The 15,096-nt window shown below is 28.5% G+C and overlaps 1 protein-coding gene across 1 annotated transcript; it reads left to right on the top strand.

The window, feature by feature from the left end:
• The first annotated feature begins 9,749 nt into the window (after positions 1-9,749).
• On the top strand, positions 9,750-12,117 carry LOC126683023 (putative receptor-like protein kinase At1g80870). Its single transcript, XM_050378840.2, has one exon. It carries the CDS (start codon positions 9,903-9,905, stop codon positions 11,970-11,972), a length of 2,070 nt encoding a protein of 689 aa, XP_050234797.1. The 5' UTR covers positions 9,750-9,902; the 3' UTR covers positions 11,973-12,117.
• Positions 12,118-15,096: the final 2,979 nt, after the last annotated feature.

The raw sequence follows: 15,096 nt of genomic DNA, 5'->3' as shown, positions 1-15,096 counted from the left end.
GTAAAATATTTATTTTATCCAGAGACTTAGTTTGTGTCATTTTTTAAATATAATCATTCATAATGACAAATAATTTTCTTGCTAAAAAAGAAAAAAAATTAAGAATTTCACATCGAAAAAAGTAAAATGAAAATATTGAAATTTTATTATAAAATAAAACTATCTTTCAGTATATAAATATTTTACTTATGTTATAACATAATCTCAATAAAAAGTAAAAATATTAAATTTTTAAACTATGAAAATATTAAAATATTAAAATATTTTTTTCTATAAAATTATATTACATATTAAAATAATAGCTATAACTATAATTATTTGACAATGATTTTGTGTAGCTATTAATTTTTTTTAACAATCAGTTTCTATAATTTTTGTAAAAACAATTAGTAACGATATTAGAAAATGGTTTTTAGCAAATTATATTACGACGACAACACACAATTACCGTTAAAAATTAATAAATTTATTTTGAATGTTTATAATGACATCTTTATTGAATTTATTTTTCTTAATGACGGTAAGCCGGTTCATACACAATCATCAATTTCAACAAAATTTAGTTTAGACATTTTTTTAACATGAGCATAATTTCGTTCGGTGTTCAAGAATAACATTTATTCTTATATATTATCTATAATAATTATGATATATGCCTCAATTAAATTTGTTATAATATTATAATAAATATAATTTAATTTCTTCCTGTTTTTTGCTTCATATATGACATAAAACATCATCATAGGATTGAATGATTAGCTTATTAATATAGGCTTAATACATAGTTTGACCCCTGAATTTGTACCCTTTTACCCATCTAACCTCTAAACTTAACGTCTCACCTATCGAACCTCTGAACTTGTTAAATAATCCGATTTGACCCCTGAACTTGATAAATTTGTAAATATTGAACCTTCGTGTCCACCTGTCACTTGAAACATTCTAGAAGAAATTGTGTACGGAGGGGTTCAATGTTTACGTATTTATCAAGTTCGGGGGTCAAATCGGGTTATTTAACAAGTTCAGGGGTTCGATAGGTGAGACGTTAAGTTTAGAGGTTAGATGGATAAAAGGGTACAAGTTCAGAGGTCAAACTATGTACTCGGCCTATTAATATATGTATCCTAAAAAAAACTTATTACTATATGTTATGTTTATAAATGCTAGCAATGTTTCCTTTTTTATCTTGGAGAAAAATAATATGTAAATATATTATTTTATGTTTGTTAATTGATTGAAGGGTCCTATCTATCACATGCATTATAAACAATACATGCACAATAAAACTACAAATTCAAACATCCACACATTTATACAAAGACATGGGTTAATGGATTTAAGGATAACCCAAAAAGAAAAGAAAACAAATAGAGAGGTGGAGACCCCACTACCCAATACTTTCCTTCTTTTTAATCTTTTCTCTCTATCACCAACATTCATTGTCACAATTGATACATTTCACCCATAGGCCTTAACTTTTTCTATTTTTTTCTTTATTGAGTTTATAAATTAATTATGTGATATTATTTTAGAATTTATAATTTGATTTGGTATAATTAACTTGTAAAAAGGTTAAATTAATAAATGTACATTGTATTTTACTTCTAGAAGTAGATCTGGTATGGATTTGTGTACCCGTCCAAGCCCGGTCCTGAACAATAATTTTTCGTCCTAATTCCAGCCCGAGTATGAGCACTAAAATGGCTCGCTATTTTATGTACGGGCTCGAGCTTTTATTTTATAGATTTTTTATGTAAATCCATCCAAATTCGGCCCGAGCCCATAAAAATATAGTATTAAAGTAGATTTGGCTGGATAGGAAATATAAACCGGCATTCAAACCGGTTAGATGCTAGTTCATGTGTAAAGTTTATTTTTTAATGTGTAATTTAGTCACCAGTTTAGCCATTGGTATAGTGAAGTAATCGAGATTTATATTGGAGTTCTTATAAGAGTAATTATAATTCGTTTCATGATATGATTAAGAAAAAACTTGTACAAAGTTGACTCCTAATTATCATGTAGGAGAAGTATAATAAAACTGTGAAACTTTTCTAGCAATTTAACATCGATCGCAATTTAAATTAAAAAATAACTACACGAACTAACAACTGGTCGAAGAGGATTACAAAAATAATTTAATAAGGCGAATAGCGAGGATGAAAGAAAAAGCAGCTTTGGTGAATGTGAGTTTGGCTCCGCGACTATGAGAATCAATCGACCTCTTCGTGGTCCGTTTGTAAAGGCGTATAATAACCGATAATGCTTCGATTATTATGAGATTCCTCAGATGAACCGGGTTGCTGCTCCAGCTTGCGAGTCTGCTCCAAGAGCCTGCCTGGTAAACAACGTAGGATACCCATGCAAAAAATACTATTATTTCCAACCTTGAACACCAGTTGTTCATCGAACGAGTAGTAACCTTTGTTTTGCTTGACATTGTTAACTAATTTTTATGGTTTAATGATTAATGAATCGATTGGGTGCATTATATAATGATTTTTTTTTATGTGGTTAATCATTAAAGGATTGGGTTAATTTCTCCTAATTGAATAGGATAAGGAAATTTAGAGTTTTGTTAATTAGTCCTGAATCTAGGAGAATAAAGGAAGATTATCGAACAACAAACACTTAGATTATTTTTTTCATACTTTATCTGCCTGGCTGTATAAGATAAATACGTGGATTATTTTTGTTTTTTATTGGCAAAAAGTAGAAAAGAAAATCGAATTTTCTATAAAAGATTCGACAAAAAACCAATTTTTTAGACTTTATTTGGTTTGGTTGAAAATTAAAAAAAAATTAGTTTGGTTCAAATTTATATTAAAAAAATTGGGGTTTCGGTACGGTTTAGTTTGTGGACATTACACATTTAATTAAGTTCTAATTAAATTAAAAAAGATATAATATAATTAAAAAACTGACCATACTGGCAAGTTCAATTTAAGTGTTAATTGGTGAAAATAATTTAAAAATATACTGTAGTTTTTTTAGCCTCTAACAGCTGTTATTAAAAAAGACTCCAATTTAATTTTTTTGCCAACAGCTGATAGATGTTTCAATATCATTGACTATAAAATTACCCTTACTAAAATATATTATTTTATAGTATACTAAATTGTTTAAATTATTTTAAATTATCTAATTAATTATAAATTATATAAAATTCGCTTACTTATATTATATCATAATTATTAAATTAATTACAAATTAAATAAATAATTTTTATAAAATAATTTTAAATTACATGCTGTTTTTATAAAAAAATAATTTTTATAATTTTTATTAAATATAATATAATTTATTTAAGGTTATTTAATATATCAACAGCAACAGCTGATCAGATTTCACCAAATAACTATTGTATATCAGATGACAGCTATCAGCTCCATCTAATAATTATTAGAAACAACTAACAGCAATAAGAAATAATTGAACCAAACGGGTCTGAATAATATTGATGTATTGTTTGAATTTAAAAATAGTTATTTCAATAAATTAATAATTGCATCCTGAATATTTTAATGTTAAAATAAACAAACAAATTTGGTTTCAAAATAAGACAACATTTAGTGATTTTTTATATTATACTAAATGTCAAATATCTAATTTCATCCTCCTATATTTGGTCTAGGCCATGAATTAAGGTGGGCATCCAGCTCAAACCAAACCAAAATTTATCTCTTTATTAAAATCAAACAGAACCGAAATTAAAAAAAAAAATCAAACCTAACTAAAATGATTGATTTTTTTTTTGTTTAGTTCAGTGATTTTTGGTCCTAGTTTCGTAAAAATATAACGAAAATTTCATATAGTTGAAATCAAATCGAACTAAATCGAACTAAATTGAACATCTGAATTTATTATAACATCAAACCGAACATAGTTTGCTGGTTGGATCTTTTTGCATACCCCAGCCACGAGGGATGATATTGAATAAGTAAAATTAGAATGTGAACTAAAAAGTTACAGAGCCAATATTTATTCAATGAAGATTTCATCCGATAAAAAAAAAAACTAAAAAGTTACAAATTGGCTATCTAATCAACTAATCTGTCTTTTCTTTTTGTACTGCTCTAATCAACTTTTTAGATTATTAGCTTTGCTTTGCATGTGACCTAATGAAGATAAATAATCCATAAAGTATAATTAACAAAATAAAGTGGCCTTTATCTTGAATTTCTGCTTTTGAAAATGTCATTTCAATTTTAAAATATACAGTATGAGATGATGAACAAACAATCAAATATGTTCCCACAGTTTACTTGGGCATAAATTAGCTAATTATACCATATTAACCATGAAAAATGTTCAATTTTCATCACGTGATCTTCTTATGATTTTGGATTTTTTTAATGATAATAAAAGGTGTTCTTATTGTATCATAAACTATGATCAGTTGCAATTAAGCTTTAAAAGGCCGTTAAAGATTAGTAGCCATAATTGGCTACAAATGCAAGTCATAATTAATAATAATAGTTAATGTAATTAAACAATCTTCTGTAGTTCATATGATAATTAGAATTTTGTAAAATGTTTTTTTTTGGCACTAATTATTGGTAGGACCGACCGGTTTGACTGAATCAACTGAAAACAAGAGGTTAGTCCAGCTTAAAAGAGGGCAAAATCAAAAACTACAATCACACTGATTTTAATCGAGAATTGACTGATCAAACAAGCAAAAATTATTTTTTGAAAAAAGATATGAAAAAACTTGATCGACCAAACTATCTAAATTGAACCGGTCATTACCAATAAATCATTATATCTATGTCCATTCAATTCGACCACCGGTTTAATTTTTAAAATATACCTCATTGAAATCACTTTCTTTAGTATAATTAGTAGAGTTTTATACTTGCCAAAATTTAAATTATACTACAAGACTTTCTATAGATATTGTAATAATTAATATGTATTAGTAAAAACTAAAAAAAATAATAAGAAAAGCAACTTTACAAAATTATTAATTCCCCTGGTATAGAATAGGCAATTCTCCATGCGCATGCCTTTTTTTTCCTTATCAGCAATGATCATCGAACAATAACAAATACTAGAAGACAAAATGGATACTTTATGAGAAGATTATAATTTATGTGAAAAATGTTTACAAGCAACAATATCAAATAATTAATTGAGGTTATAAAAATTAAACGGATAGCGTATAATTTCTAATTAAATCTAATAGATTGTTTGGAAATTCATTTGGCTTTCGTTTGATAATATCTATGTATCTATATAACTAGTATAAAGATAAACCCAAAACACTGTTCATTAAGGGTTCACTTTACTAAAAAACCAAGACTTTTGAAATAATAACAAACTAACCATTATAGACAGAATAATTTTAATGTCCATTTTGGTATGTTCCTTATAGTTCTCTATTAAATGCCCAACACTTCCTTACTTTGTTACCAAAACACCAACTATTACTAAATATCAAAAGCCAATTTTGGTAATTTAATTACAACAAAACCATCCGAATTGCATATTTATGCACACAGATGGGGTCCACGGACCCACTCTTCTTTTTATAATCTATTTTTAAAATAATAATTTTATCTATATATATGAAATATAATAAAAATACAATCCTTCAAGTCTTAATTACTTCCTACATTGGTCCAAATCTAAAACTAATCACATTTTCACAAAAAATATAAATTTGATATTAATTTTAATAACAATAGTAAATTATAAATTTCAGCCAAAAAATTAAAATCATTTTTTAAAGTAAAATATTAACTATTTTTTTTAAAGTTCATTAAAATATACTATACATATTTTTATTAGTTTCACTATTAAATTTAAAAATGCATGTTTATTCTATTATATATTCTGTTGTATGTTTATTGTATATTTATATTTTATAATATTTTGTATATATATTATAAATTATGCTTATATAAAAAAATTATTTATATTTGAATCTAAAAATTATCAATTTTCATTTATCTGTCTCGATATATTTTTTTTAAAAAACTAAATAGCCGCATTTTATATAACTTATAATTATCTGATATACCATTATATAGTGCTTAATTAATAGTATAATATATTATCCATATTTTATTCAAAAAAATGTATGCTATCATGTTAGATAAAATATTAAGATTTATATAATCAAACATATAATTTGAATATTAAAATAATAATTTTTTTCCTAAACCGTCAATATTTATATAATTTAGATTACTGAATTCCAATTCATATTTTATCTTTAATTTAATCAATTATCCGAAGCGAAGCGAGGGTTTTACACTAGTAATATATTAAACCTGGATAAACTAATTATTCAAAAATGGCTATTTTAAGCCGATAAAAATCAATCAAATATCTTTTTAACTAGAATTTAATTTAAAATCAAATTAAATAAAGAACTGATATTGATGAACGTTATGATCCAATAACGACTCCTGTATTGTTTTTGATGAATTACTATAAATATAATACTTTCATTAGTCAATGGCAGTTAAGTTTATTTTTTTTTAACAAAATGAAATATCTGAGTAATTTACAATTACACTCGCCTATAGTAGAATTGAAAATTTAATACTAATAATTAAAAATAGTAAAGGTTTAAATGTTTTTTTTTGTAAAGTAAATTTTGGGGTGAGTATTAAAAAAAACCTAAAAAAGACATACTCAAACAATTCAAACTATTTAGAATTTGCTTTTATGACCTCAACTCAACCTATTGTTTGAGTAACTGAATTTTTTTTAAAAAAAAGAAAAAAAACCTCATGGGGTCAAACTGTATTGTTTGGGGCAGGAAGTCTAAATGTATTCAATTTTATCCCTATCTCTTGCAGCACATTTATGAATACACCGAGCATACCTTTTAGAATTTAATGTTGCTTTAATTTTACCAAATTTTGAAAGAAAATGAGAATATAAATGATTTTGATTACTTATATGTTTGATTGAATAATATTATACAAAACGAATGAAAAATGTGTAAAGTTTGCGATTTTTTTGACATTAATTCTAATATAAATATATTGTTTAAATTTGAAATATTTATATTCAATCCATCTTGTTCTTGTATTACAAGTTCATCAAGATTGTGATGGAACTTAGCAACAAGAATGGGAGTAAATTTAAAGTCTCCTTCTGATAGTGTTGCCAATTTTAGCTGAATTGCATATTGCACCAATTGTCCTTAGCTTGAAATTCACTTCCAAATTAATGGGGTAGTCATCTTTCCATTCAAATCTATTTTTCCTCTTCATCTTACACATAATATATGCACATTACATGCCACATACTTTTCCATTTACTTAAAATGATAATATTGAAATGTTTCTAAGATGAGATAACTATGAGTCATACTACCTATTCTATCTTCCATTATATTTAATTAAATTATTATTTAAAGAAAACTAACGTTTATTATATAATTTTTTTATATATTCTTTAGTTATAATACAAATTATTATATTCTATATTGTATTAACATGTAGTATCTCAAAAGGTAATAACTAAAAAAAAAGTGTAATCGTTTTAAAAATATAAACTCCAGTGTGTTTTATATTTTTAACACAAATTCTTAATTTTAGCAATTTGGTACACAAACTGTTATTTTATTACAATTTGAAACATCGAATAATATTTCGTCAAAAGATGCTGATGTTGACATATTAACATATGTTTTAATGAAAAATTGGTTGGTGTTTTAAATTATAAAATTCTAAATGTTGGTGTCTGGTATTGTCAAAATTAAAAGTTTATGTTAAAATTATAAAGCGCGTTACAGTTATTGATTTTTAAAGCGATTAAACCTCAAAAAAATATATTAAAAAACTAAGCTAAAATTTTATTATAAAAAATTAATTAATTTGACATGAAATGGAATACTTTTAATAAAGCTTAATCATTCACAATCTAACCCTTTTTTAGTATTTAGGATAATGATTTTTTAGGAATGGGGATAAGGTGACAATAATAAGTTAGTTTATGGGGGGAATATGGCAGAGAGGTGTCCAAGCATAATATGCCAAAAATCCATTATCACTACCACACCAAAGCTCCTATGAACTTTTACTTCTCTTTTGACATTTCACCCGTTCTTTAAAAATCGAATCACTATGGTTAGTGGTGTACAAAAATCGATCAAAACCAAATCGAATTGACAAATTCAATTTGATTTTGTTTGATATGATAATAATATTTGGATATTCGTTTTCATTCGGTTTTAACTTAAAAAAATGTCAGTTAGGTTTTAGTATCAAACATAAAATAATCAAACCAAAAAAATGACTGAAACGACCAGTTCAGTTTGATTTGAAAACTACACCTTATCATAGTCTCAGTTCGATTCGGTTTTGGAAAATATGATTCTTTTTTTATGTTGGTTTAGTTCAAATACGGAGTACACATCCTTAAATATGGTGGATTCTGGCTAGATCATGCTTTTCCTATTATCATTTTATTTGTATTCTATAACTTTTAAGTTCCGGTTTGCATTTTGAATGATCATAGATTTACATTTTTATTCTATGATTTTCAATAATTTGTAACCTTTTATCTATCTATCTATCTATCTAATTAAGTTTGGAAGAAAAAAAAATCAGACTGATCTCAAACTTCTATTTCTGTCCAAAAATTATAAAATACATATACTGAATAGTACAATTTTTAGATATAAAAAATATTTTATAACCCATCTTTTATAAATTTTTTTACATAGCAAGTTTCATTCATCTAATTCCCATTTAAAAATATATACTTCGAAAAATAAAATTTTATATATAGTACATTTTTTGATTGCTACGCCAAACGTTAGAAGAAGCTGAGTTATATAGCACTTCTCTTTAGATATTATTATTAACCATATATTATTACAAGTTTTTTGCAAACTTCGCATATTCTCTTGTCAAAATACAGGGTAATTTTTACCAACCGCCCCTGAATTTTTGTCTCTCCCCCAACCGTCTCTGAACTTTAATTAATACCCAAATCGTCCCTGCACTTTAATTTCATATCGCAAAGGTCTTTAACGTCATTTTTATAGTAACTTCGTCCAATTTTTTTTTTTCCCATATAAACGTCATCTCTCCATTTTTAATTTGTATCACCTAGGCGTCTAATTACATTTTTAGGTCAACAAATTGAACGAAATTATCATAAAAATGATATCAGGAACTTTTGGAATATGAAATTAAAGTTCAGAGACGGTTGGGATATGAATTAAGTTTATGGACGGTTTGGGGAGAAAGACAAAAGTTCAGGGGCATTTAATGAAAATTACCCTAAAATACATCATGATACTTGAAGCTGCATCCACACATAGCCCAATCAACTCCTGACACGCGTAAAACCCCACTACTTACCGGAGAAACATAAATTACCACCACCCCACCACCATCAAACACAGTAATCTATGCTCCCTCCTCCATCTTCTTTACCATTCTTTTCTGTTTTTCTTTTCTTTTCTTTTTTTGTCAAAGATTAATTTTGTTTTTGTTTTTAAGCTTTTGAACTTTTTTCTTTAATGAAAAAATAAAAAGAAAAAACAACTCCCTTTTCTCTTTAGTCAAAAGCACCTTGGGACCCTCCACCACTATCACTAATACCCTTTCTTTTTCTAATCTCTCATTTGCTAATCAATGCATGGACTTTTAACTAATTACTACATTTAACTAATCATACCATCCAAATTACATAATTGAATTTCTCAAACTTCATTAAACTATATAGTCCTAAAAAAAACAGCATTATCATTACCATTATCATAATCATTTATCCAACTGTAAAGCAACAATTCTCTTTTTATTACAAACATTGAATACAGTTTGCAAGAACTTTGAAAAACAAAGAAAATTAAAGAAAACCATAAACCATATTTTCTTGGTTCATCACATAATTTTTCTCAGCTCAAACCCATCAAAACAACCAAGAAAATGCCTTCAAGACAATTATCACCATCTTATAACAATCCAAAACCAAATTTTAATGCTCAAACAAGAATTTTGTTCTTGACATTAACAGTCTCAGCTTGTGTAGTGATCCTCTTCACAATTCTATATTTCCTCTACCATCTTTGGTACTCCCTTATAAATCGTTCAAGAACCATTCCATTTGACTCCAACACGCCACTAAAGCTTCAAAGATTCTCATATAAAGAGCTAAAGATTGCCACCAATGAATTTGATGACACCAATATCATTGGCAAAGGTGGCTCCGGTACTGTGTTTAGAGGCATTGCTAGAGATGGTAAGTTATATGCAATCAAAAGACTCGACACTTTTTCTTTACAGTCAGAACGAGAGTTTCAAAATGAGTTGCAGATTCTTGGTGGGTTGAGATCATCTTTTTTGGTTTCTTTATTGGGTTATTGTGTTGAAAAGAATAAAAGGTTGCTGGTTTATGAGTATATGCCTAATAAAAGCTTGCAAGAATTGTTGTTTAGTGATGGGAATTTGGTTTTGAGTTGGGAGAAAAGATTTAGTGTCATTCTTGATGTTGTTAAAGCTCTTGAATTTTTGCATTTTGGGTCTGACCCACCTGTGATTCATGGTGATATTAAACCTAGTAATGTTTTGCTTGATTTTGATTATAAAGCTAAGATTTCTGATTTTGGGTTGTCAAGAATTAAGGTTGAGGGTGAGTTTGGATTTGATTTGTTTAGTCAAGATTTAGGGAAGAGTCAAGAATTATGGAAAAGTCAAGAGCTTTCTGGGAATTTGACTTCAGAAACTCCAGCAATTGGTACTCCTGTGGATACTTCTCATGAGGTAGATTTTGCTCTGGCTTTACAAGCTTCGTGTTCGTCGAAAAATAGTCGAAAATGTTTGAATGTTAAGGCTTTGAACTTGAATTCTTTGAATTTCAATGGTGGCATTGTTGGGGAGAGTGATGGTAAGGTAGGAGATGGGAGTAATGGTAAGGGAAAAGAGGTTTCGGGTAGTGGGGATTATTGGAATAGCAAGTTTTTACCGTATGATGACGAACTTGATAGTAAAGAATTGAAGTTAAACGATGTTGATGAGTCTAATTCTGGTACGAAACAATGGGGTAAAGATTGGTGGTGGAGACAGGACGGGAGTGGCGAATTGTGTAGTAAAGATTATGTTATGGAGTGGATTGGGAGTCAGATTTGTCCTTCGACGAATCCTGATTGGGATGATGAAAAGAAAAGTACTACTCCTGAAAGAACAGAGTTGCATAGTTCGATCCCTTTAGATAAGGTAGAAGGTTCTGTTGAGGTACAGAGAGTCGAAAAGGGCAAAAAGAACCGGAAAAGGAAGGATCGGAAAATGCAGGAGTGGTGGAAAGAAGAACATTTAGATGAGATCACCAAGAAAAATACTACTAAATTGAAGAAACTCGAAACAAGATGGAAGAAGTTTAAAACGCCACATTTTCGACAATTCCATTTCCATAGGCGAAAGAAATCTCGAGAGCAGAACCAGAACGAGTACAAACAAAACGGAGAGTTTAGTTTCCAACGAGGATGCAAGAAAAAGAATCACCATTCTGCAGGGAGTGAAATGTGGAGTGGAGATCTTTTGAGCAGCACAACAAGCATGCGAGGCACATTGTGTTATGTTGCACCGGAATATGGAGGCTGCGGTTACTCAATGGAGAAAGGTGATATATACAGTTTAGGCGTGTTGATTCTCGTGATTGTCTCCGGTAGAAGGCCGTTGCACGTACTGGCTTCGCCGATGAAGCTGGAGAAAGCAAATTTGATAAGCTGGTGTAGGCATTTAGCTCAAGGTGGGAACATTTTGGAGCTTGTGGATGAAAAATTGAAGGATGAGTATGATAAAGATGAGGCAAAATTGTGTATCAACTTGGGTTTAACTTGTTTGCAGAAAATACCCGAGTTAAGACCAGATATTAGAGAGATTGTGAAGATTTTGAAAGGTGATATGGATCTTCCGGCACTCCCGTTCGAGTTTTCTCCCTCTCCGCCGTCGAAATTATTTAGCCGGTCTCGGAGAAGACATAAGTCCAATGCAGAGTAGCTTGCTATCTTTTTTCTGGTACATGTTTTCTTGTTTTTGACATGTCTTACATATTGGGATTGTTACTGACTGATTTGTTACTGAAGATGTTTGTACTGTGAGTTGTATGATACTGTATGTAAAGTAAACTATTTATTTCTGCTTTCTTCTATTCTAATTAGATGTAAATACTAATAATGACCGGAAGTTAGCCTAGACTCTATGTTGCATGAAATTTTTTTGAGTTTTATATTTTAACGTTTTGCTTTTGAAAACGCTTTTGAAACTGCAAAATTTATGTATAAAACATATATATTCTTGTAAAGTTATCGCCGTTTTTCATTTCAACATTTTCCGTTTTGAAGTTTTTGATTTCGGCATTTTTATGCCCGTTTTTGTACAATTTAATCTATATTAATTAAGGTCATAATAATTCTGTGATCAGGACTTAAAAAGTGAAGTGCGTAGATTCTTCTTCATTTGCTTCAACATACTATGACTTGCTCTTACATAATGAAACTGCAAATTCAGTTTCTACTAATACTGTTTCTTAACATGTCAGAAAGAAGCTTCACTTTAAATCCATATACTAGAGTAGTATATACTATTATATACAAGAGTCTGTTTGGTTTAACTGTTAGCGCATGAGCCGAACTAAAAATTCTAAAAAAGATTTTAGAATAGGGGCTGAATTGTATAAAACAATTGGGAGGCTAAATATATTCATATATAAATTTAATAAGTATATTTATAAAAGAGTCTAAAAAATTTAGAAAATAAAATTTGGGGGCCAGTTGCCCCCTCAGTCTAAAGGGCGGATCCCGCCCCTGCTGTTGCGGTTAGTATTTCAGATTAAATTCAAGGAATGACAAATGCTCTTCCAACAGCTATATTTTAAAACTTATATTTCATATCCTCAGTTTTTGTCCGCCTAGCCTAATATGGTGCTCCATGTGAAAGTATAAAATCTGTTGACTATAGAATAGACCTTTGCTTTCTTCACAATCAGGAGGGTGGGTCCATTATTATTTTCAGGTGAAGAAAAATAGAGTAAGCAGGAGAGGGAACATTTAAAATTAAGCTCATAGTGAGGAGACGGGATCCAATTATACTCATATATGCAGTCATTTAAAAATGAAAATTAGAATTTTACTTCTAGGAAGAAATCTATCGGTTTGAACGAGAACTAATTCGAATGTGAAAATTTAAAAATATCGTCTCATAATCGAGATACCTCGTGTGCAAGTACATCAAGAAAGTATGTCTATGTTTGTGCATTATTAGTGATGTGCTGCTTTTAAAATACCCAATTTAAGGGTGTTTGATTTGGTCCCCATAAAAAATGCAATGTGATCATGGCAATTATGATTCCTGGGTAACTCTCTTTATTTATTAGTTGGTTTTGTTGACTTGTTGGGCCTCTCATTTGCCAGAAATGTCTCAATCATATTAAAGCATTGTTCATCATCAAGTATGAATTTTGTATGTAATTGCTGTCTTTTATACCAATTTTTATATTGTAAAATGACATTTATAGGAGTTGTAAATAAACTGAAATTAGCCTGGTCTAGAATCTTGATTCTTTTAGAAAAGAAACTTGATAATGATCTACAAGTAGTAAATAAACTGTTTTTTTTATCTTCAATAAAGGAATTTAGCTAGCATAATTTATAATTCGTGTTCATCTCTTTTCTAGCATAATTTATAGATCTTAATTGTTATTCTATCCTTTTTGAAATTATTTTTTATTTTGTATTCGTTTTATTTTTCACGTCCTTTTATTTTATCTCAAGTAATGTAGCAGCCGGTTGAAATTCTATATGAACTGATTCATTATATTTTTGCCACGAGGTGCTTTTTTTTATCCAAATGAGATTTCAAATGATACGATTGACACAGATACAAAATTAAAGTTGAAAATTATTCGGAAGTATTGTGTTGGGCATTGTTGTTATCCTTTTTGGTAATGGGTTGCATCCAAATTGGACTTCACGCCAGTGATAATATAGATAACAAATGAAAATTGAAAGATAATATAGTTATGAATTAAAGTTTAAGGGCTATGATAGAAGAGAAAAATAAAATAAAGGTACTATAGCTAAAATTTACCCATGAGTAATGGGTTGGCCATTATTGTTATCTGTTTCGTAATGGGTTGGATCCTTACCATGGGCCTGCTATAGCCACTTCTTCTTTTGCTCCAAAATGGGCAAAACCATTCAAAATCTTCTCCAACTTTTTCTATAAATAATGGGTTACACTTGACTCTTGAAGGGGGAGAGACAATGTAATCTCATACTGCTAAACATTCAAAATTTAGGCCTCATCTTTTTTCCCGCAATAATCAAATTGGTGGAAAAATTTGTTGTGGCCAAATTTATTGTGTTCAATTAAAATATTAAACTATTAGTAATTTTTAATCTATAATAATATACTAAAAATCACAAAAAGTGGTAAAATAATTCAAAAAAATTCACATAAAAAGTGCAATTTGGCTACAATAAAAAAAATACAATTTGGCTATTATTGCAAAAATTAAAAAATTTACTTTAAATTGCAACAAGTTATAGAGGTTTGATTCTTTTACCATTAAGTCTTAAAAGAATAAGCTAAAATTTATGGATGAAAGCATACATGTACCAGTTGTTATAGATCCAATTCATCCTTTAAAAGAGCGTTGTAATACTATGATTCTTTCTTGAATCTTAAAGTTTTTATCTCCATCAATTATTTAAAGTATTCTCTGACTCGATAATGTCGTAGATATTTGAAGAGATCTATTTAACAGATTCTCACAAAGTAATGCATTAAGAATTTTAATTTATAAGAAGAGATTTCTGCACATAAACATAATAAGTTTTCGGTAACTGAATATTATGCCCAATTGCAAATATTATGAGATAAATATGTTAATTTACAATTCGAGTTTGTATTCTTCAATGTCATTGTGCATTGAAAATAATTATAGATCACCAAGAAGAGGATTATGTCATTAGATTTTTAAAAAGGATGAATAAATCATATTATGTTATTAGAACTCAGATTTTGATACTAAATCATCTACTAAAAATGAATAAAGCTTTTTTTTACTAGCCTTACAACATGAAAGACGACTTTACTATAAGAAACTGATAGAATAAATAAA

Source organism: Mercurialis annua, linkage group LG5 (assembly GCF_937616625.2).
Source record: "Mercurialis annua linkage group LG5, ddMerAnnu1.2, whole genome shotgun sequence".
NCBI lineage: Eukaryota > Viridiplantae > Streptophyta > Magnoliopsida > Malpighiales > Euphorbiaceae > Mercurialis > Mercurialis annua.
Note: the sequence above shows the minus strand (reverse complement) of the source record. Positions and strands in the feature narration are given on the sequence as shown.